A 24,148-nucleotide genomic window follows, 5' to 3' on the forward strand; every position below is an offset into this window, starting at 1 on the left:
AATAATAAAATCGGTTTAAATAAAACCTGTTTGATCCAATTTAAAAATTAAGGGTATTATGTACGTAGAATTTATGTACGAATATCTTTTCCCTAATTGAAATATGTAGTTCCTCGTCTCAATGCAATGTTGTTTTGGGTGTTATAGGAAAGAAAATAGCTTACGAGAGTGGAAAAAGTAGAGAAAATGTTATTATAATTTTGAGAAATATTTATTAGAAATGTTTCATTTTTAATGGGACAGTTCAAAAAGGAAAATGTTTTTATTTTTATGAATATAAACTTTGAAAATTTATTATTGTCAAATGGTAATTTTATTGACAATTAACTCTGAAGCAAGAAAACTAAATATGTATGTGTTACTATAAAAATGAAATTTAGAACTACTATGATTTATCTAGAGAAAAAAAATAACATAAAAAAAGCAGTCGAGTCCATTCTCAAGACAAACAAGTTTAATAAATAAAGATTGTTTTGTTTCTAGAGTGAACTACGCAAATGGTCCCTGAACTATGCCTTTTGCACGCCAATGGTCCATGAACTTTAAAAATACCGTAGATAGTCCCTGAATTAAGGGATAATCACAATTTTGATATTTTTTTGACTTTTCAGTCTAATTTTATACCAAAAATACCCCCAATTTTGGCCTACCTATATGCTTACATTTCATATAGATGAAAGTGCTGAATGAATTATCTGTTGTTGGATCAGATACCGATCTGTGCTTCAACCGGTGGTCTGGTGGACACTGTGAGAAGGATACAATGGGTTCCATATTGGAGTTTTCAGTGTTGAGGTATGTCACAATATCTATTTTTTCCAAGATATATATGTAGTAATTTTTGTGAGCATGATTGCAGTGTGCTGCGGTTGAGCCAGACGATGTGACGAAGATTGTGAACACAGTGGGCAGAGCTCTTTATGTGTACGGCACGCCTGCATTCACTGAAATGATAAACAACTGCATGTCACAGGATCTCTCTTGGAAGGTAAGTCGTTTAAAATACACAAATGATGGAGTATATAAATATATGATATCATGGTTGTATTTGCATTTGGATTTGCAAAGAAATGGGAAGAGCTGCTACTAAGCTTGGGTGTGGATGGTGTTACGGTTTGAAGCTCGACAAACACAACAATAACGCGATGAACTAAAACACACCAAGGATTTACGTGGTTCGATCAAAGATGATCTACGTCCACGGACAACAAAATGGATCTTTATTCACTCCACTCTCAAGATTACAATCTCTCAATCTATCTGCTATCTCTTGATTATTCAATGAGCAAAACCGCAAGAAGCTCTTGATGAATACAACAAGAATGAGAAAAATGATTGAGCTAACTAACTTGTATGTGTGTGTGCGTCGACTGCTTTTATATGTGAATGGTTACAACAGAATCATAGAGAGGTTGGATTCTCTAGTAACAAACTCGTGCTGTTACTCCTGATCCTTACTTCAAACGGACTCCTTCCGAGCTGACGTGGATAACCGGACTCCTTCCGAGCTGCCGGACTCCTTCCGAGCTGCCGGACTCCTTCCGAGCTGCCGGACTCCTTCCGAGCTGACTATCCACATTTTTGAGTTGAACTTCACTTCGCATGCAGTCACAACTCCACCTCTTCTCTTATTCTCTTATGCCATCACATTCACACACTACAAATCTCCACCTTGAATGTGAAGCATAGAAACACTTTGCTGTCAACCTTTCCTTGCATTCATTTCTCAACCATATTTACCAACTCCTGACAATAGTTGAACTTGGCAGTTGGTAATGGTTTTGTGAGCATGTCGGCTGGGTTGTGGTCTGTGCTGATCTTCACCACTTTAACTTCTCCCTTGTCAACTTCGTCTCTGACAAAATGCATACGCACGTCAATGTGCTTGCTTCTTTCATGGAATACTTGATGCTTTGCAAGGCACAAAGCACCACTGCTGTCACAGTTGATCTCCACAGCCTTCTGCTTCACACCGAAATCCTCAAGGATCCCCTTTAGCCATTTACACTCCTTAACTGCTTCTGTGAGTGAAATGTACTCGGCCTCTGTGGTGGAGAGGGCCACCACTGACTGCAATCCAGACTTCCAAGAGATGGCTGAACCAAATAGAGTGAAGATATAACCGGATTGTGATTTTCTATTATCCAGATTAGCAGCATAATCTGAGTCACAAAATCCCACCAAGGGCTCGGATCCCACATCATCCACTCCTCCATACACAATGCCAATGCCCTGAGATTGTTTAGCATATCTCATCAGCCATTTCACAGCCTGCCAGTGGCTTCTGCCCGGATTGCTCATATACCTGCTAACTACACTCATTGCTTGAGCTATGTCCGGCCTAGTACACACCATAGTGTACATGAGGCTGCCCACAATGTTTGAGTATGGGATCATGTCCATTTGCTTCTTCTCTAGATCATCCTTAGGTGCTTGGTTTCCAGAGAGCTTGAACTGCTGGCTCAGAGGAGTTGAGACACCTTTCGACTCATGCATCTGATACTTCTTCAACATCCTCCCAAGATAATCTCCTTGCATCAGCCACAGCCTCTTAGACTTCCTATCCCTGACAATGTCAATGCCAAGGATTCTTTGGGCACAACCAAGATCCTTCATCTCAAACACTGAGCTGAGTTGCCTCTTTATGCAGTCTACTTCCTTGATATCAGGGCTAGCTATGAGCATGTCATCTACATACAGCAATAACCATGCCACAGCTCCCTGATTCCTGTATCTGATGTACACACATCCATCAAACTTGGACTTTATAAATCCCAGCTTGTGCATCTCTTCATCAAATTTGAGATACCACTGTCGACTTGACTGCTTCAGACCATATAGACTCCTTTTGAGGAGACACACCTTATCCTCATCACCCGGAGCTATGAAACCCTCTGGTTGAAGCATGTAAATCTTCTCCTCAAGGCTCCCATGTAAGAAAGCTGTTTTTACATCCATTTGGTGTAATTCCCAGTCGAGTTGTGCTGTGAGAGCCATCAAGATTCTGATAGAAGCATGCTTTACCACCGGAGAGAAGACTTCATTGAAGTCTATGCCTTCCTTTTGTGAGTACCCTTTAGCTACGAGCCTTGCTTTGTATCTAAGCTTCTCAATTCCAGTGACCTCCACCTTTCTTTTGAAAATCCATTTACATCCAATGGGCTTTTGCAGATCAGATCTCTTTACAAGGATCCCTGTTCCATTCTTCAACAAGGATTTTATTTCATCAATCATGGCCTTCTTCCATGCTTCTTTCTCCTTGCTCTTGATGGCTTCTGCATAGGTCAGTGGCTCTGAATACTCTATCTCTTCAGCAACACACAAAGCATAGTATATCATATCAGCTTGGCTGTATCTTGTAGGTAGCTTCTGTACTCTCCTTGGCCTATCTCTTGCAAGCAAATAGTTATCAAGATTTTGAGCTACTGGAGCTGGCTCTTCATTATTTTCTGGAATAGGACCCTCAGCAGCTACTGGAGCTGGCTCCTCTGCTCCTTCTTGTGACTGATCATCATCATTACCATGCATTCTGCCCAGCTCCACCTCAGTCGAAGTACCACCATAATCAGAGATACCTGCTGCAGGTTGCTTAATCTCAGAGAATGGCATCTTGCCTTCATCAAACTTGACATCTCTACTTATCACCAATTTGTGATTCCCGGGCTCAATGGACCATAGCCTATAGCCCTTCACACCAGGCTGATACCCCAACATAATGCACCTTAAGGCCCTAGCTTCAAGCTTGCTTTGCTTTATGTGTGCATATGCAGCACACCCAAAACTCCTAAGCTGGCAGTAGCTGCTGTCCCTGCCATACCATCTGTAATTCGGGGTATCAAAATCAATAGCTGAGCTGGGGCATTTGTTGATCAAGACTGCTGCTGTTGTCACTGCCTCTCCCCAGAATCTCTTAGGAACACCCGAGCCAAGAATCATGCACCTAACTCTCTCCAATAATGTTCTATTCATCCTCTCAGCAGTGCCATTTTGTTGGGGATTGTTAGGCACTGTTCTGTGTCTTCTAATGCCCTTTTGAGCACAATAACTCTGAAACTCATTCGAAAGAAACTCTAATCCATTATCAGTTCTCAAGCACTTGAGGGATCTGCCCTTTTCCAATTCAACTTCAGAGCACCAAACTTTGAATTTTAGAAAAGCTTGAGATTTTTCTTTCAAGATGTATATCCAAACTCTTCTTGAATAGTCATCTATAATTGACATAAAATACCTCCCTCCTCCCTCAGAAACAGTAGGTGAAGGCCCCCACAAATCTGAATGTGCATAATCAAGTGGAGAGGAAGAAGTATGAATACCTTTCTGATATGGAAGCTTCTTGCTCTTTCCTAATGCACAATCCTCACAGCTTGTCAGATTCTGCTGAGTTCCAGATCTTATCAATCCCCTTTTGATGAGCTCTTTCAGGCCCTTCTCTGAGACATGCCCGAGCCTCCTATGCCATAAATCCAAGTCACAGCTAGTAGCAGCATTTACCTGTGAACTGACTTCAGTCTCACCAAGCAAATAATAGAGGGTGTTGATTCTTGTTGCCTTCAACAATTCCTTGCCTCCTTTGGACACTATCATCTCCCCAGCTTTTGACATGAACACACACCCCTTTGCTTCAAGAACACCAAGGGACACCAGATTTCTTTTAACCTCAGGTATATACCTTACCTGAGTAAGAATCAGAGATGAGCCATCTTCATTTCGGATCTTGATGTCTCCTATTCCCTTTACTTGGCAGATTTGGTTGTTGCCTAGCAGAACGGTGCCATCACTCTTGGTTAGATTCAAGAACCACGACTTGTGAGGACTCATATGAAAACTGCATCCCGAGTCCATAATCCAAGAGTTGCCAATGTCTTGCTCAACTACATTCATTATCTGAGGCATTTCCAGATCTTCAGCAATATCTGCCTCGTTTGCACCATTCTGCTCCTCAGCAACCTTCTTCTTCCAGGAATGACAATTTTTCTTTAAGTGTCCCGGCTTTTTGCAGTAGAAACATTCCCTAGTTTCCCTTTTCTGAGGATCTTTACTCCCCTGATACTTAGCCTTTGCATTCTTGGTTTTCTGCATGGGCTTCTTGCCTTTGAATCTGACATTCAAGGCTTCTGCTGAATGATCAGTGGTGGATTTGATGGTGGATTTCTGCAATTGTTTGGCTCTCAAAACCGATTGCACTTCATCAAGAGTGATGGTTTTCTCCCGGCCATACAACATCGCATCCTTCAAATGATCAAAAGACTTTGGCAAAGCATTAAGAAGGAGAATAGCTTTATCTTCATCAACTAAACTCACATCAATATTTTCAAGGTCATCAATGGCCTTGTTGAATTCCTCCAGCTGCTCCTCTACGCCCCTTTCTTCAAGAAATCGATAGGAGTATAGTTTCTGCTTCATGAACAGCCGATTTGCCAAAGATTTCGTCATGTACAAGTTCTCCAATTTAGACCACACATCAGCGGCAGTCTTCTCCTTGGCCACCTCGCGCAAAACCTTATCCCCCAAGCAGAGAATAATTGCGCTATGCGCGCGATCAAGCATCTCCTGCCTTTTGATCGCAGCTTTCGGATCCTCTTCCACCACTGCAGCATCTTTATCGATAGGCTTCAGCGCCTCCGCCAGACCCTGCTGCACAAGGACGGCCTTCATCTTGATGCGCCATAACCCGAAGTCGTTGCGCCCGGTGAATTTCTCGGTTTCCAATTTCGTCGTCGCCATCGCTCCGCTTCCCACAGACGGCGCCAGTTGTTACGGTTTGAAGCTCGACAAACACAACAATAACGCGATGAACTAAAACACACCAAGGATTTACGTGGTTCGATCAAAGATGATCTACGTCCACGGACAACAAAATGGATCTTTATTCACTCCACTCTCAAGATTACAATCTCTCAATCTATCTGCTATCTCTTGATTATTCAATGAGCAAAACCGCAAGAAGCTCTTGATGAATACAACAAGAATGAGAAAAATGATTGAGCTAACTAACTTGTATGTGTGTGTGCGTCGACTGCTTTTATATGTGAATGGTTACAACAGAATCATAGAGAGGTTGGATTCTCTAGTAACAAACTCGTGCTGTTACTCCTGATCCTTACTTCAAACGGACTCCTTCCGAGCTGACGTGGATAACCGGACTCCTTCCGAGCTGCCGGACTCCTTCCGAGCTGCCGGACTCCTTCCGAGCTGCCGGACTCCTTCCGAGCTGACTATCCACATTTTTGAGTTGAACTTCACTTCGCATGCAGTCACAACTCCACCTCTTCTCTTATTCTCTTATGCCATCACATTCACACACTACAGATGGTATTGAGGGAGAAGAAATAGCTCCACTTGCTAAGGAAAGCGTTGCCACTCCTTGAATTCTGATAGAAATTCCTAAAACCAATTGGTGATAGCTTAAGGGGCCATGAGACTTATATACTAGTTTCAGTTTTCTCTTAACATCGATGTGAGACAGTTATATGTTATATTTTTAGTTTCAACTGCCAACACCCTCCCTCAAACCCTCCAAGGTTCATATGTTATATTTTTAGTTTCAATTGCCAACACCCTCCCTCAAACCCTCCAAGGTTGTTATATTTTTAGTTTCAATTGCCAACACCCTCCCTCAAACCCTTCAAGGTGAACCTTGGAGGGGTTGGACTTTTTTCTAATCGATTGGACAATCGGCCCATTTTTTTTCGATCGGTTGGACCACTTGGCCCTAAATTTTAAGTCCAGATATACTGTTGGGTCAGTCATTTTTTCGGTTTCGGCCCAGATATACTGCTGGGTCAGTTAAATTTGACCCACAGTCGGCGACCCGCTCTGATACCATGATAGAAATCCATGGGTTCCATCCTAAAACCAATTGGTGATAGGAGGAGGGGCCCATGAGACTTATATACTAGTTTCAGTTTTCTCTTAACATCGATGTGAGACAGTTATATGTTATATTTTTAGTTTCAATTGCCAACAAATTCAGTTATCATTTCTTTCATTCAACTACTAACATATGGATAATGGGTAATCATAAGTTTTGGTGTCACCACCACCTGTAATAAACTTGCACCACTTCTTCCTCTATACTACTATAAGTTTAGTTGTCTTTTTTGTTTATTATTGTTTAAGGTGTCCTGTAATAATTTAAAAACAATCTTGGATGACATACAAAATTAAGATTTTTCTCTTATTTATTCCTTTTGATGACATACAATCGTTCTCTAAAAAATAGAACTTGGTGAGCTATCTGCTTAATCAAGCTTGTACCGGCTTCAATTAATATTCTAATCATTGTAAATAACGGCAGAATGAAACACAAAACTTTGTCATTACAAATTACCGTTAATGCGATATAATACAATTGTAGTGTTAATTTAATAAAATAATTAGATCCATCCACATTAAATATTGCGCCTACTCTTCCCTTCCATCAGTCATCAGTGTGGTGTCGGTTCCACCGTTGGCATAGATCAGATATGGCGGTTCCACCTCCACCTTCACCCACATCAAACTCATGGAGTTTTTTTTTGAGTGAAATAAGTATCCTCCACGCTTCGGGGGTATTTTTGGTATAAAATTAGACTGAAAAATGAAAAAATATAAAAAATGTGATTATCCCATAGTTCAAGGACTATGTACAATATTTTTAAAGTTCAGGGACCATTGACGTGCAAAAGACATAGTTCAGTGATCATTTGCGTTAGGGGTGGCAAATCGTGCGTGTCGGGTCGTTATCGTGTCGACACGATAACGACACGAACACGATAACAACAAACACGAACACGACCCGTTAAGAAAACCTCAAACACGAACACGAACACGACACGAAACCCTCAGACACGAACACGACACGAACACGACACGAACCCATTAACGACACGAACCAATTCGGGTCAACACGACACGATAACAACACGTACACGAGATGACACGATAACGACTCGATAACAACACGACCTGATAACGGTTAAACCTATTAAAAATGAAAATAATAAGAATTAATAATATTAAAATATTATTTCTTAACGGATAACACGAACACGACACAGACACGTATTGTTAACGGATAACACGAACCCGACACGAACACGACACGAACACGACACGAAATTTTCGTGTCCTTAACGGGTCGACCCGATAAGGACACGAACCCAATAAGCTCTGACCCAAACCCATTATTTTCGTGCCGGTTCGTGTCGTGTTATCGTGTCGTGTCAAAAATTGTCAGCCCTAATTTGCGTAGTTCACTCTTGTTTCTATATTACTACTAAATAAACAATAAATTTTTTTTATGTAACATAGTATATTAATCTTTTACACCTATTATAATCTAAGTTACTGTTAAGGTTGGACAGTTTTTTATTGAACCAAATTTTGAGTAGTTATCTCCTCAAATATGTACGTAGGACAGTGTTAAAAAATAATCAAATAACCAAATATGGAGGTTTTTTAGATACCAAATAGTTTATATTTAAATTGATTTAGTTTATAACAAGGAGGTCATTTTGGTAATCGTTTTAGTTTATACACATTCAAATCCCTTTTATGATAAAAAAAGATCTTAAAATGACTTTTGTGTTATAAAACCCTTTTCATTTTTTAACTAACGATTGAAATTTGATCTCTAATTATGCATTAGAATTTAAGTATTTTTTTATCACTATCCTATGTAAGCACTATCTACATCCTTTAGAAAAGTGATTGTTTGTAGAAAAATGATACTAGAGAAAAAAGTTGACTGATATACTTAGAAAGTTTTTAATTTTAAGAGTTTGGACTATTTTTAAAAGATGGAGGTATTATGTTTATTTGATTGTAAAACCACGACTAAAAAAAATATCGGCAAGAAAAAGAAAAGCATATCAGAATGAATGGCTCTGGAGCTCTTATCTTCAGCTGCATATCTTATCCATTTCTTTACCTTAGTTCTCTCTGCATCAATAATTCATTTCCATTCCTAAACCTTAATATCACACCCATATTTTTTAAGGATAGAAAACACGGTTTATCGCGAATAGGGGAGGATTAAAGAAGCGGGTAAGAAACGGGAAAACAACACAACTCGACCATAGCTCGAAACAAATGGGAATAGCTCGAATAAAATCAGAGTATCATTTCAACAATTAACAACTCCAAATGAAAATATCTCAACAATACACGAACTCAAAAGGAACAACATTCAGCGGAAGCATTTCGAGAGTAGAATAATGCTATGTATGAAGATACAACATATTCCGAACATTTGATAGACGTTCTTCACTTTTATGCTCAACACCCACCGCGCTCGTCACCGCTCAACCTGCACATAGAGAAAACATATGCAGGGCTGAGTACTTGATGCACTCAGTGGACAAATGCCAAAACAATTTTATAAAAACCGTTATATCATGCCACCATTGAGTGACCTTAGGGTTTTAACTTGAAAAAGCCCGAGATACTAAAAATATCTAAAAAATAAACTTTCAACTCATCCTCAAATCCTTTTTCCTCATCATTTCAAAACACAACCATTTCTCCTTGGATTATTTAAGAAACTGTCATATCTGTTCTTTAGGGTGCCGTGTAAGGGGGCCATTTTCCACGAGCAAGAAAACCGGCCAACCCGTTCGATGACTCACGGTCCTCATCGTATACACTAGTCCGAGTAGGGATGCACCCTTGCTAGGACCCGAATTCGATTAAACTCATAGTAGGGACTCACTACCCACTAAGAGCATTCCCAACGGTGAGCAGCAGCTCACCGTCCGTCCTTGCCGCTGGCAAGGACGCGCTCCGCCACCATTGCGCTCTTGCCGCTGGCAGGGCGCTGCTCTATGCATAGAGCACGTCCGTGCCAGCGGCAAGAGCACAGCGCGTCGACGTGGCAGCTTCCGATTGGCCCGTTGATTTATCATTTTTTTATTTATTTTTTTAAAAAAAATCGAAAAAATCTGAAAAATTCAAAATGAATAAAAAAAATATTGTCTCACTTCCTAATAAAATATATCCATTTTTTCCACACTTTTAATTTATTTTTTTCATTATTTTTACCCCAAAATTCATACTTTCATCTATAAATACTCTCATTTCAAACACAAAAAATGACACTATACTAAACAACTCTCTCAATCTCAATTTTTAGGATTTTAATTATGTAATTTTTAATTTTTAGGAGTTTAATTATGTAATTTTTAATTTTTAGTATTTTAATTATGTAATTTTTAATTTTTAGGATTTTAATTATGTCTTTTTTATTTTATTTGTAATTTGTAATATTTATTGTGGTTTTTTAATGAATTTTAGTATTATGGAAATGTTATTGTTTAATTGAATTTTAAATTAATTGTGCTCGTCCTTGCGGAAGAGCACAGTTGTGGGTGTTGTGCTCTTGCCAGAGAGCAGACATGAATAGTACCGCCCGGGCCCACAACCGTGCCGCTGGCAAGAGCACGGTTGTGGATGCTCTAAGCAATCATCAACATCAACATCAATCTCATCAACATCAACATCCTGTGAACGAGAATGTGGCCGCAAACTCGATCACTAGACCGGCCGACCCAAAAGACGGCTCACGATCCCCATTGGTGTACACTAGCCTGAGCATGGACTCACTCCCTAGTCAGACCCGAATTCGATTTCAATAGGTCTAGCAGGGACAACTCCCTTGCTAAACAAACAGATAGACATTTCTCAAAACAAACACATGACATGATATTCCCTTTTGCAAACTTTATTTTTTTTCCCCAAAAACATATTTAAAACATAAATCATTTTTCTGTCAAGGTCGAGCATCATCATATCACATCCACAAAGTCGAGCACTTCACAACCACTCAAAAGCTATCACTTTCACAACCAATTCACAACATATGATAATCACTTTCACACTTCAAACACATATATCACATCGTCATGGAATGAAATAATAATCGGCAATCACACTTAGAAAGCAATTCATCACTTAAAAAGATGCTCAAACCGGATATAATAAATCGCAAGCTCTTGAAAATAATTTAGTTCGAAAGCCAACCTCGTTCGTTTATTTTTCTGAATTTGAATTTCTTACTTCCACTTCAATTTGATTCGCAGAGAATTCCCTTCCTTGTGTTTATGCTTCTCTTCTTCATTTATTTTCGGAGTCGATCGTCATGTTCCCATCATTCTTGAGCTCAAAATCCAGTCCAAACAATTCAACGAGCAAAACTTCCTTGGAGAAAATCAATGGCTCAACTAAAATTAATAGACTGGGCCCAACCAACATCCAATTTCAAATTAATAGGCCCAAATCACTCCAGAAAATCAATGGCTCAACTAAAATTAATAGACTGGGCCCAACCAACATCCAATTTAATTAATAGGCCCAAATCACTCCACCATCTCTACTCCTCTCTCTCTCTATCTCCCCCTCTCTCTCTTCGACCAAGTTGGGGATTTCCAGAATCCGTCGACTTCTTCAATCCCGCCAGCCACCGCCGATCGTCCTCGGTGTCCACCGTCAGCCTCCAACACGCGAGAAGTCCGACACGGTGGGAGGTCAGGATTCGCCGTGACAGCGAATCGCCTCCGATTTTGACAGCAGCGGACCTAGCCGTGCGTCGCCGTCGCTGCTGTTCGCCGACCGTCGTTGCGGTGCAGTCACCTCGCCGGGACGCCGCTGATTCGTCCCTCCGTCGCCCGGGTCAGGCTGCTGCTGTCGCCGGTGGTCGTGCAGCCCCGAAACATCACCGCAGCCCCCGATTCGTCATGAAACCACCCCGAACCACCCCGAAACTGCCTCGAACAGATAAGTTCCGATTCCCGAACATGCCGGGTTTCAAAATAAGATGGAACGGAGAATCCTCCTTGCTGATTTTCGACTCCAGAACTCTCTGAATTTGATTCCCGGTTTCGTGGTGGAATTAGGAAGAATGATAACTGTTTTCTGCTGCCTCGAGAGAATTTTGTGATTCAAAGTGAATTTTAGAGCAGAATTTGTGTGAGGAGGAGTTAAGGTATGGAGATTTATACTGCATAACGTGGGAGTATAATCGGGAGTTGGTTGTGGTTTAGATTTGGAAGAGATTTAGGAGATGGATATTTTTTTTGAACGTGGGATTTAATAATTTAATCTGTTTTATTATTATTTTTTTCTTTTTTTAACGGGGTATTACACTTAACCCTTCGCTCTGAAACAATTCTCAGCATAAAGAATGGAAGAAGCCGCCGCCGCCGTGCTTCAAGTTCTATTTCAAAAGCTCATCGAGTATTCCAGGGATCAGGTCTCACTTGTTCGAGGTTTCAGAAATGAAGCCGAGCAGTTAACTCGGACTCTGGGGATGATCCAGGCATTCTTGAGAGATGCAGATATGAGTTCCATCTCCGGTGGTGCTGTCATGAAGTGGCTCACGGATCTCGGAGACGTGGGGTTCGATGCTGACGACGTTTTGGATGAAATCATATATCATCAACTCTCCGAACAAAGCAAGGCGGATAAGATGGCCAACAAACCCATGAAACGAAAGGTATTATCATGCTTCTCATTCTGCCTTCATATTTCACGTGCTCGAAGTATGGCTCTTAGAATCCAACAAATCAATCGGAATTTGAGGGTCATTAACCAAAGGGCAGCCGACCTTGGCCTCGTCGGGAGACTTGCTGCTGCTGTGCCCACTTTGCCTGACGTTGCTCGTGAAACTGACTCATTCAGTGTTGATCCAATTTTTATTGGAAGAGATGAGATTAAGTCAAAAATAGTTGAACAGCTTACCGCTTGTAGCACAACTGATGAACGTATTTCTATCCTTGCCATTGTGGGAATGGGAGGATTGGGGAAGACAACTTTGACTAGGGAAGTCTACAATTTTCTAAAAGACGAGAATCGGTTTGGATCACATATTTGGGTGCATGTTTCTCGAAATCTTGATCCACTCATTCTTTTCAACAAAATCCTCAAAGGATTGACTTCTCCTAGTCAAGTCGAAATTGGGGATAAGGAAGGTGTTTTAAAAGAACTTGAAGTTGCTTTAAAAAATAAATCATATCTTCTTATTCTTGATGATATTTGGAATGAAAGTGTTCTCAAATGGGAAGAATTTATTCATCCCTTGTTGCGCGTTAGTTCTATGAAAGGTAATGTGATTGTTGTTACCACCAGAAGTATGGACGTCGCTTCAATTATGAATCCACTTCATAAACATGAGCTGCAAATTTTATCTAATGAAGATTGTTGGTCAATTATCAAAGAAAAAACTTTTGGTAAAGAGAATGTTCCTTTAGCATTTGAGGCCTCTGGAACTAAGATTGCAGAAAAATGTAATGGTTTGCCATTAGCTGCTAGCGTAGTTGGTGGAGTTCTACTGTGTGATAAATCTGAAGAAAAATGGCACTCGATCAAAGAGAATTGGCTTTCACGCTATGAAGGAAATGATATGGCACAGATATTGAAGTTTAGTTTTGATAATTTGTCTCTACCGTCACTCAAAAAGTGTTTTGCATATTGTTCGATTTTTCCTAAAGGTTACAAATTTAAAACACAGACTCTGATTGAGTATTGGATGGGCGAAGGATTTCTTGAAGCTGATGATAGCAGTGACATGGAATCTATGGGAGAAAAATTTATCCATGTTCTTCTACGCAACTCTTTACTGCAAATTGCAGAAAGAGATGTTTATGGAAATGTGGAAAGTTGTGTGATGCATGATCTTCTGCATGATCTTGCAGCTTCTGTTTTAGGAGGTTCTTTTAAGAAAGGTGAAATTACCCGAGTTCGATACATGTTTCTCAAACTAGATTCAAGAGTTGTTCTAAAAGAAAATGAAAGATATTTGCGAACATTGCTGTCCATGTATCACATGAATGATTGCATGTTCTCAAACTTCAAATCTCTTCATGTTTTAGCTTTTGAAAGTTGGCATGCTGAAGAGTTGTCAAGTGAAATCAAGAAGTTGATACATTTGAGAGTTCTTGATATTGACGAATCATCTGTTGAGTATCTTCCGGATTGGATCGGTGAACTCTTTCACTTGCAGACACTGAGAGCTTGTAATAGAAAGTTAAAGAAACTTCCAAGTACTTTGAAGAACTTGAGAAACTTAAGGCATCTTTATATTACGAAAGGTGTAGAGTTGTTTGCCAAGATTGGTCGGTTAACTTCTCTCAGGACCCTACAGTTTTTTAGGGTGGGTGACAATAATGGCTACAAAATTGAAGAGCTCGGAAGTTTGAATTGTCTCAAAGGAAAACTGGAAATTGATAACCTTGAAAGGGTTCGTAATAAGGAAGAGGCTGAGAAAGCAAAACTATCTAACAAGCCAAAATTATTGGAGTTGTATTTGGGATGTCAGACTGGTAGAGAAGGTGAAACTACAAATGATGAGAATGTGTTGGAAGGCCTCCAACCTCACTCTCTTCTGAAGCAGTTGGAGATTTCTGGATTTGGAGGCAGAAGCTTTCCATCATGGGCTCGAAATATGGAAGTTGATAACGGGCTACCATTTAACAAGTTGGTTAAGATAACACTCTCCGACTGCTCAGAATGTGAAGAAATCCCAATGTTTGGGCAGTTGCCAAATCTCAAGTGTCTTCGGTTGTACAGATTGAGGAATGTGAAGTCCATAAATTCTTCATTCTATGGAGCAGTGAATGATGAGACACGTACTGTATTCCCAGTGCTAGAAGAGCTCATGTTGGATGACTTGCCTAAGCTCACAGTGTTGAAGGGAATAGAATCAGTGGATGCAAGTGCTGTCAGTGTATTTCCTCACCTTCAAAAGTTGAGGATCGAAGATTGCCGTGTGTTGACGAGTTTTCCTACCCATTTCTGGTCTTCCCTCAAAGATTTGAATTTTAGTCGTATTGGCAGCTATAAGCCTTTGGCAGACATATTTCAAACGGAATTAACATTGCTAACAGAGCTTTTTATTGATGGAGTAGATGATGTAGAAAGTCTCCCAGATTGGCTATTCTATAGTATTCCCAATCTCTCAAAGTTGATGATATGGAAGTGTTCCAATTTGAGAGAAATACCAGATGGTCTAGGCACCCTCAATTCTTTGAAAGTGTTTCGCATAGGGGATTGCCCAAATCTGAAATGGATAGGAGATCTTGGCGTACAACAATCACAAGAAAGTCTCAGATCCCTTACAAGTTTGGGGATATGGAAGTGCGAGGCTTTGCTGTATTTGCCATGTGAAATGCTAGGATCCTCACTCAAGGATTTGGGGTTGAGGGATTTAAGTAGCCTAGAGAATCTACCCGAAATAATTGCCTGTCTCCTAAAATCCCCCTGTTTAAGTAGCTTGGAATGGTTAAGCATAGATGCTAGTGTGGGGGGATTAATGGACATTGTTAATGGATGCAGCTCGCTTTATGTCTTAGAATTGGAGGGGATGGAAAGTTGGGAAAATCTACCGGAATCGATTCAGTATCTCACTACTCTTTCTAATTTATGGTTGGAGAATTTTGGAATGGAAGAGTTACCTGAATGGTTGGGGAACTTGTCATCTCTATGGGAGTTGCGTATACGAAATTGTAAGAAGTTAAGGCGTCTACCCTCTTTGGATGCAATGCGGCGCCTCACTGAATTATTCAGCTTAAGTATTGAGGGATGCCCAGAAATATGTGTTGAAGAAGCAAGTGATGCAGCTGATTCTCAATGGCCCAACATTTCCCATATCCCCGACATCTTCATTGATGGACGCCGCATCGGTGAGTTTGAATATCTTTTCTTGTTTTGTATTTCTGAAAATTAAAGTTAGAGTAGATAAATAGTAAAGTAAAAGCAAAAATAATGTAGAGAATCATCTTATCTACATTATTATCGCTTTTACGTTACTATTTATCCACTATAACTATTTATTGCAATTTTTTCAAAACAAATGCAAAAAAGAAGTCAATCAAATATCTTGGAACAAAGAGAGTACGTTTTTGTAAACGACCTGCCCCATAATCATGTCAAATGCCTCCAATCCCAATGCTGGTAACAATAATTACACCTTTGTCAAAGTTCTAATTTTCTGAAATTCTACCTACTAAATGCTTACTCATTTACTGTCCCACATAAATTATTACATTGTGTTATTTTGATATTGGTGCTACTAGGTTGGAGCCGGTCTTTTCAAAGTAGATATCCAATTTAATATCATTATTTTAGGATTTTAATAAAAATGTCTCATCCTAAATGTATTTTGGGTTTCAAATGTCTCGCGGTTGAATTTCTTGTGCAATTACCTTAGGGTGGACATTTTTCTTTAGAACTTTAAAATGATACGAAAAAATTGAATATTTAGATAACGTACAAAATTTCTGGCTTTGTCTCTATGGTTTGTGGTAGATCATAGATGCTACTTTTGGATACTAATTTTGGATGCAAGTTCTTAGTTCAAATAGAGCTTAGGAGTTGGGACTCATTTAGCTGGCAATGATCTTTAGGGTGATGATTAAGAAATAAATATGGAGATTTTTGTTTTCTGATTGGAAAATTTTCAAAAAATGTTGTTTAAATAATCTTTTAAACAATTTATAACTAAAAGGGTTCTAATTTTTAGGTGCAAAACTGTTTTCTTATAACACCACAACTTAATGATAAATTAATAAAGTATATAAATATTATTAATGAAAAATGAACTTGTCTGTAGTGAGCTAGTAAGGTTTTATAATAATAGTATATTTTAATGTGATTTGCTATTGTGTCATGGTCTTGTTTACTTGTTCTTTAACTTCTATTATCTAAGGGATGATTCTAGTTTGGAGCTAGTATTATTTAGTAAGTCAACTTACAAAGTTAAGTTTTGACACACTTAATCCCAAAATGATTAATCTAACGTTACTTTGTCTGTTTGTCACTATGTTTTTCGTGTTTTATATAGATCGTCGTCGTGCTGAAGAACAAAGCTGAAGGAAAGGTTCATGTTTGAGTTTGAGTTGCTTCTAGAGAGTGAGGAGGTGAAGGAGTGTGCGCGCTTTAATTTTCTTCAACTTGATGTCAACATTCTTCAAATTCAAACAGGTAAGATTCAGTTTCACCAACAATTCCCTATTCTTTGATTGTTTTTTTATATGATTGTAGAGACTGTGGATATATATAGATATATATAGTCTTGCGTTAGCACTAGGATTTTCGTTGGACTTCGTTTGGTTGTGTTGTTGTTGTGGTGGTGTTGTACTCTTGCTCATCGTTATTTTCTTGGAGCCTTTCATTTATCAAAACATATGTATATAAAATTTGTTTAAGACAACATCTCTAGTTTTGGTCACGTTATTGCATATGTTTTCCTCTACCTCTTCACTCTGTAAATTGCAAATTTAAATTTCCCAACAGGTTAGGCAATTGTCTGCATTGTGCGTCTTTCTCATTCCGCAAAGTGGTGGCAGAAGAAGATGAAGCAAAGACTTGTGTTAGAGCAACGTCCAAATTTGCATCAATAATTCATTTCCATTCCTAAACCTTAACCCTTTGCTCTGAAACAATTCTCAGCATAAAGAATGGAAGAAGCCGCCGCCGCCTCCTTGCTTCAAGTTCTATTTCAAAAGCTCATCGAGTATTCCAGGGATCAGGTCTCACTTGTTCGAGGTTTCAGAAATGAAGCAGAGCAGTTAACTCGGACTCTGGGGATGATCCAGGCATTCTTGAGAGATGCAGATATGAGTTCCATCTCCGGTGGTGCTGTCATGAAGTGGCTCACGGATCTCGGAGACGTGGGGTTCGATGCTGACAACGTTTTGGATGAAATCATATATCATCAACTCTCCAAACAAAGCAAGGCGGATAAGATGGCCAACAAACCCATGAAACAAAAGGTATTATCATACTTCTCATGCTGCCTTCATATTTCACGTGATCGAAGTATGGCTCTTAGAATCCAACAAATCAATCGGAATTTGGGATCCATTAACACCCTGGCGACCGGGCTTGGCCTCACCATGAGACCTACTGCTGTGCCCGCTTTGGTTTATAGTGCTCGTGAAACTGACTCATTCAGTGTTGATCCAATTTTTATTGGAAGAGATGAGATTAAGTCAGAAATAGTTGAACAGCTTACCGCTTGTAGCACAACTGATGAACGTATTTCTATCCTTACCATTGTGGGAATGGAAGGATCGGGGAAGACAACTTTGACTAGGGAAGTCTTCAATTCTCTAAAAGATGAGAATCGGTTTGGATCACATATTTGGGTGCATGTTTCTCAAAATTTTGATCCACTCATTCTTTTCAACAAAATCCTCAAAGGATTGACTTCTCCTAGTCAAGTCGAAATTGGGGATAAGGAAGGTGTTTTAAAAGAACTTGAAGTTGCTTTAAAAAATAAATCATATCTTCTTATGGAAATCTATGGGAGAAAATTTTATCCATGTTCTTCTACGCAACTCTTTACTGCAAATTGCAGAAAGAGATGTTTATGGAAATGTGGAAAGTTGTGTGATGCATGATCTTCTGCATGATCTTGCAGCTTCTGTTTTAAGAGGTTCTTTTAAGAAAGATGAAAGGTTACAAAAATTGGAAAGAGTTCGATACATGTTTTTCGAAAATGATTCAAGTGCTGTTCTAGAAACAAATGAAAAATATTTGCGCACATTACTGTCCATGTATCACATGAATATTAACATGTTCTCAAACTTTGAATCTCTTCATGTTTTAACTTTTGAAAATTGGTTTGGTGAAGAGTTGTCAAGTGAAATCAAGAAGTTGATACATTTGAGAGTTCTTGATATTGACAAATCATCTATAGAATATCTTCCTGATTGGATTGGTGAACTCTTTCACTTGCAGACACTGAGAGCTTGTAATCGTAAGTTAAAGCAACTTCCAAGTACTTTGAAGAACTTGAGAAACTTAAGGCATCTTTATATTGAGAAAGATGTAGAGTTGTTTGCCGAGATTGGTCTGTTAACTTTTCTCAGGACCCTAAAGTTTTTTAGGGTGGGCGACAAGAATGGCTACAAAATTGAAGAGCTCAGAAGTTTGAATTGTCTCAAAGGAAAACTGCAAATTGATAACCTTGAAAAGGTTGTAACAAGGAAGAGGCTGAGAAAGCAAAACTATCTAACAAGCCAAAATTAGTGAAGTTGTATTTGGGATGGGATATTGATAAAGAAGGTGAAACTACAAATGATGAGAATGTGTTGGAAGGCCTCCAACCTCCCTCACGTCTGGAGAAGTTGGCGATTAAAGGATTTGGAGGCAAAAGATTTCCATCATGGACTCGAAATATGGAAGTTGATAATGGACGTCAAGGTTCTAGGCTACCACTTAACAAGTTGGTTAAGATAACAGTCTCCGACTGCTCAGAATGTGAAGAAATCCCAATGTTTGGGCAGTTGCCAAATCTCAAGCGTCTTCGGTTGTACAGATTGAGGAATGTGAAGTCCATAAATTCTTCATTCTATGGATCAGTGAATGATGATACGCATACTGTTTTCCCAGCGCTAGAAGTGCTGGTGTTGGATGACTTGCCTAAGCTCACAGTCTTGAAGGGAATAGAATCAGGGGATGCAAGTGCTGTCAGTGTATTTCCTCGCCTTCAATGCTTGTCGATCTATGATTGCGGTGTGTTGACGAGTTTTCCTACCCATTTCTGGTCGTCCCTCAAAGATTTGAATTTTCGTCGTATTGGCAGCTATAAGCCTTTGGCAGACATATTTCAAACGAAATTAACGTTGCTAACAGGGCTTTGGATAGTTGGAGTAGATGATGTAGAAAGTCTCCCAGATTGGCTATTCTATAGTAATCCCAATCTCTCTTATTTGACTATATTTCAGTGTTCCAATTTGAGAGAAATACCTTATGGTCTAGGCACCCTCAATTCTTTGAAAGAGTTGTGCATAGAGGATTGCCCAAATCTGAAACGGATTGGAGATCTTGGCGTACAACAATCACAAGAAAGTCTCACATCCCTTACAAAGTTGGAGATCAGTAGGTGCGAGGCTTTGCTGTATTTGCCATGTGAAATGATAGGTTCCTCACTCAAGCTTTTGCGGTTGGAGGATTTAAGTAGCCTAGAGAATCTACCCGAAATAATTGCCCTTCTCCCAAAACCCCCCCGTCTATCATATCTGAGAATCACTGGTGGTCCTCAATTCAGGACCACTTGTTTTGTTGGGATTCCGCCTCCTTTTTGTAGCTTGGTATGGTTAAAAATAGATGCTAGTGTGGGGGGATTAATGGACACTGTTAATGGCATATTGCAAGGATGCAGCTCGCTTATTGGCTTAGAATTGAAGGGGATGGAAAGTTGGGAAAATCTACCGGAATCGATTAAGTATCTCACTACTCTTTCTCTTTTAAGTTTGGAGAATTTTGGAATGGAAGAGTTACCTGAATGGTTGGGGAACCTCTCATCTCTAAGACAGAGTTGTATATACAAAATTGTAAGAAGTTAAGGCGTCTACCATCTAAGGATGTAATGTGGCGCCTCACTGAATTAGTTATTGAGGGATGCTCAGAAATATGTGTTGAAGAAGCAAGTGATGCAGCTGATTCTCAATGGCCCAACATTTCCCATATCCCCCACATCCGTATTGATGGATGCCGCATCGGTGAGTTTGAATATCTTTTCTTGGTTTGTATTTTACAAATGAATATTGGTCTCTAAAACCATGAACATTGACCAAATTTTAGTATTTCCCACAAATTTTCAAATTGGTCTTAAATATCACAACTTACCATTCTATTTGTTATTTTCCAACCCAACCCAAACTATATATCTTCGGTGAAAAATATATTCTACGTGGACAACCATGAAATATTTATGATATTTTGGACCACTTTTTAATTTCGTGGCATGATAGATAAAAATCCACATAGAAAACCATGTTTATGTGAAAAATGGACATAAGTTAGTTGGATATGATGGTTGACTTGCCGTGGAAAATAAGAAACAAAATATAAAGTTTATGATATTTAAGACCAATTTTAAAGTTTGTGGGAAATATTAAAATTTGGTCAAATTTTTTTTATTTTAGGGACCAATATCCCTTTCATAAAGGGTTGCATGTCTATTTCCTCGTCACCACCAGAATACCTTCCCTTTATTAATTTATAGGAACAATTACTTATGTACATTTTGTAAATGATCTACCCCCATAATCACGACTAGTGCCTCCAATCCCAAAGCTGGTAACTATAATTACACCTTTGTCAAAGTTGTAATTTTCAGAAGTTCTCTCTACTAAAAACTTACTCATTCACTGTTTCACAGAAAATATGACATTGTGTTGGTTTGATTTCGGTGCCATTAGGTTGGGGCCGGTCTTTTCAAAGTAAATATCCAATTTTATCTAATTATTTTAAGATTTTAATAAAAATGTCTCATCCTAGTGGTAATTGCAAAAAAGTAACATCTTGTTGGGTTTAAAATGTCTCGGGTTGAATTTCTTTTGCAATTACCGTAGGTGACCATTTTCTTTAAAACGTTAAAATGATAGGACAAAATTGAATATTTAGATAACATACAAAATTAAGTTGCATACTTAATCCTAAAATGGTTCCTCACAACGAGATTATACATATAATATATGCTGAGTAATTTTGTCACAATTTCCATTGAAAAGATATGTTCTGCTTAGATGGATACTTGACTAAAGTCTCATAATTGGTTTCATAAATTTGCTCGAATTTTTTTTGAGCAAAGGTACGGCAGCAATTTAGACTTTAGCCTTATATATATCATGTTTTATAGTATAAGAAACTGCATATCACTAATAAGATCTGTTTTACTCCCTCCGCCCAAATAAACATGACCCCTCCCTTGGACAGCACATGATTTTTTGTAACTTTATATTGTTTGTTAAGTGGAGATAGTAAAGTAAGAGAGAGGGAATAAAGTAGAGATAAATGTATTTTCATTTTTAGTAATGAGTCATCTTTATTGGGACAAACCAAAAATATAAATGTGTCAATCTTCAGTGGGACTGAGGAAATATTATGCATTGTTGTCCTGTTCAGTATTTACTTTTATCTATATTTTTCGTTTCTATTATAGTGTGTTCTCTTTAATGGAAATTAGTGGATGATATATTTTTCTACTCTACACTTATTTTGTTAGGTGGATAATTTTTCTTGGCCCTTTTTTCCACCTTTCACATCCAATTTATGATAATAATATTGTGTTGTATTAACGTTATAATGTTTTCCCAAGCTTTCCACCGTGATAAAAATATGGCGTGATGATAATTTGCGTTTTTTTTCTCTTTTTTCTTATGATAAATTTAATAATGCATTTCTTTGCGTATGTGTAGTTGTTATTATGGTGTGTGGTAGTGCTACTTTTGGATAGTAATTTTGGATGCAAGTTCTTATTCCAAATAGAGCTTAGGAGTTGGGACTCATTTAGCTGGCAATGATCTTTAGGGTTATGATTATGAAGAAATAAATATGCAGATTTTTTGTGGTCCGATTGGAACATTTCCAAATAAAATGTTGTTTAAATAATCTACGCCCTCTGCCATTAATAAGTTGTCACCAAAATGGTTAATCTAACACTTCTTTCTCACTATCTTTTTCGTGTTTTATATAGTTCGTAATGAATAAGTCTGAGGAAAGGTTCGTGTTTGAGTATGAGTTGCTTCTAAAGAGTGAGGAGGTGAAGGAGTGTGTGCCCATTAATTTTCTCCACATGATGTCAACATTCTTCAAATTCCCGCAGGTAAGATTCAGTTTCACCTCCAACCCCCTATTCTTTGATTGTTATATATGATTGTAGATTGTGGATATATATAGATATATATACTCGCGTTAGAACTAGGATTTTTCGTTGGTTCGCTGGGTTGTGTTCTTGTTGTGGTGGTGTTGTTGTTGTTGGACTCTTCCTTATCGTTATTTGGTTGGAGCCTCTAATTTATCAAAAAATATATATGTATAGTTTGTTTAAGACAACATCTCTAGTTCTGGTCATGTTATTACATATGTTTTCCCCTACCTTCACACCGTAAAATTGCAAATTTAAATTTCCCAACAGGTTTGGCAATTGCTTACGTTGTGTGTCTTTCTCTTGCCGCAAAGTGGTTGCAGAAGAAGATGAAGCAAAGACTTGTGTTAGAGCAACGTCCGAATTTGCTTACCAACAAACTTTGGCGGTTGTACTCATTTTATCCCTTATTGTTGCATGAAAATTGTAAAGTGCAAGGTATTTTAAGATGTTTGGATTGGTTTTGTTGTTGTAATTTATCAAACAAGATCCTATGTTTTGTAGGTATATCATGGTCTTTTGTCATCACTACTAGATTATTGTCACTTGTATTAGTGCCATCTATTATGGGACGGAAGTAGTACTATATTTTAATGTGATTTGCTATTGTGTCATGATCTTGTTTACTTGTTATTGTACCCCTGTTATCTAAGGGATGATTATTTCTGTATGGCCCAAGATTATTGCAATACTTCTGATTCTCATAAAAAATACTATGAACTTGCATTGTTTTTTTAGCGATGCATGATCGGGATACATCTTACGTTAAAAATGCATGTTCATCATGTGTCACTCCTTTTTTGGGAATTACTTAACAAAATACCCCTTTTATGGAATGTTTAAAGTTTCCTAGAAAAAAAAAGAATTTTCTCTGCAATAGCTGTGTCGGCTCTTGTAATCTTTTTCCTTCTATTTTTTTCGGTTCTCTCCCTTACTTTTGAGTAGGCCGTGGAAATGTACTCATATGGGTAAAGGAGTATTGATGTTGGATTATAGATGGTAGATGATAAGCTTTTGAATTAAAATTAGGGAAGCACAATTTGACTTATAATAAATGCTTCATAATCATATAATACTGTAAAAATACGATCACATCAGAATCAAATAGTTATAATAGTATATGAAACTTAATTTAAAACTAGAAGATGATATCATGTGTTTATATTCACACTACAAAAAAAAGTTGTTTTGCAAGCACCAAAGTGCTAGCAAATAGGCATATATGCTCGCAAACAGTCATTTTGCAAGCACTTTGCGAGCAAGAGAGGTGCTACCCATTTGGCTTGTCGCAAAAATTGCGAGTACTTTAGCAAGCACATGCTGAAAAATTTGCGAGCACATTGACCGGTGCTCGCAAAATGGCTTGCAAAGTCTAGTGGTGGTATTAGTACTTTGCAAGCACTTTTTGGTCGCAAACTTCCTCAATGTGGTCGCAAAATTCAACTTTGCTAGCATTCTTTTGTGCTTGCAAATAATTCCATTTTCTTGACTTATTTTGCAAGCACCGCCGTGCTCGCT

The 24,148-nt window shown here is 38.6% G+C and overlaps 2 protein-coding genes across 6 annotated transcripts; both read left to right on the plus strand.

Annotated features, from left to right (window-relative positions):
* The first annotated feature begins 11,327 nt into the window (after nt 1–11,327).
* LOC121777552 (putative disease resistance protein RGA3) lies at nt 11,328–23,244 on the plus strand. Of its 5 annotated transcripts, none has more exons than XM_042174843.1 (7): nt 11,328–11,959; nt 12,150–15,653; nt 16,814–16,953; nt 17,266–17,744; nt 18,715–20,480; nt 22,460–22,588; nt 22,901–23,244. In XM_042174843.1, exons 2-3 carry the CDS (start codon nt 12,158–12,160, stop codon nt 16,840–16,842), a joined length of 3,525 nt encoding a protein of 1,174 aa, XP_042030777.1. In that variant the 5' UTR covers nt 11,328–11,959; nt 12,150–12,157; the 3' UTR covers nt 16,843–16,953; nt 17,266–17,744; nt 18,715–20,480; nt 22,460–22,588; nt 22,901–23,244. The 5 variants fall into 5 exon arrangements, with proteins under 5 accessions (XP_042030777.1, XP_042030778.1, XP_042030776.1 ...); XM_042174844.1 differs by having other exon boundaries at nt 17,266–17,341; nt 17,422–20,480; XM_042174842.1 differs by having other exon boundaries at nt 17,266–20,480.
* On the plus strand, nt 17,430–20,324 carry LOC121777852 (putative disease resistance protein RGA1). Its single transcript, XM_042175201.1, has 3 exons — nt 17,430–18,216; nt 18,332–18,904; nt 18,952–20,324. Exons 1-3 carry the CDS (start codon nt 17,430–17,432, stop codon nt 20,322–20,324), a joined length of 2,733 nt encoding a protein of 910 aa, XP_042031135.1.
* Nucleotides 23,245–24,148: the final 904 nt, after the last annotated feature.

The sequence above is a fragment of the Salvia splendens genome, chromosome 18, assembly GCF_004379255.2.
Source record: "Salvia splendens isolate huo1 chromosome 18, SspV2, whole genome shotgun sequence".
Taxonomy (NCBI): Eukaryota; Viridiplantae; Streptophyta; class Magnoliopsida; order Lamiales; family Lamiaceae; genus Salvia; species Salvia splendens.

What these genes read in the sequence shown, in the direction of transcription:
- LOC121777552 (XM_042174842.1), top strand. Translation starts at nt 12,158, where the DNA reads ATGGAAGAAGCCGCCGCCGCCGTGCTTCAAGTTCTATTTCAAAAGCTC. An exon ending in CATTGATGGACGCCGCATCG is followed by an intron (nt 15,654 to 16,813) that starts GTGAGTTTGAAT and finishes TGTTTTATATAG; the next exon opens with ATCGTCGTCGTGCTGAAGAA.
- LOC121777852 (XM_042175201.1), top strand. Translation starts at nt 17,430, where the DNA reads ATGGAAGAAGCCGCCGCCGCCTCCTTGCTTCAAGTTCTATTTCAAAAG. An exon ending in CGAAATTGGGGATAAGGAAG is followed by an intron (nt 18,217 to 18,331) that starts GTGTTTTAAAAG and finishes TGCAAATTGCAG; the next exon opens with AAAGAGATGTTTATGGAAAT. An exon ending in CAAAATTGAAGAGCTCAGAA is followed by an intron (nt 18,905 to 18,951) that starts GTTTGAATTGTC and finishes AACCTTGAAAAG; the next exon opens with GTTGTAACAAGGAAGAGGCT.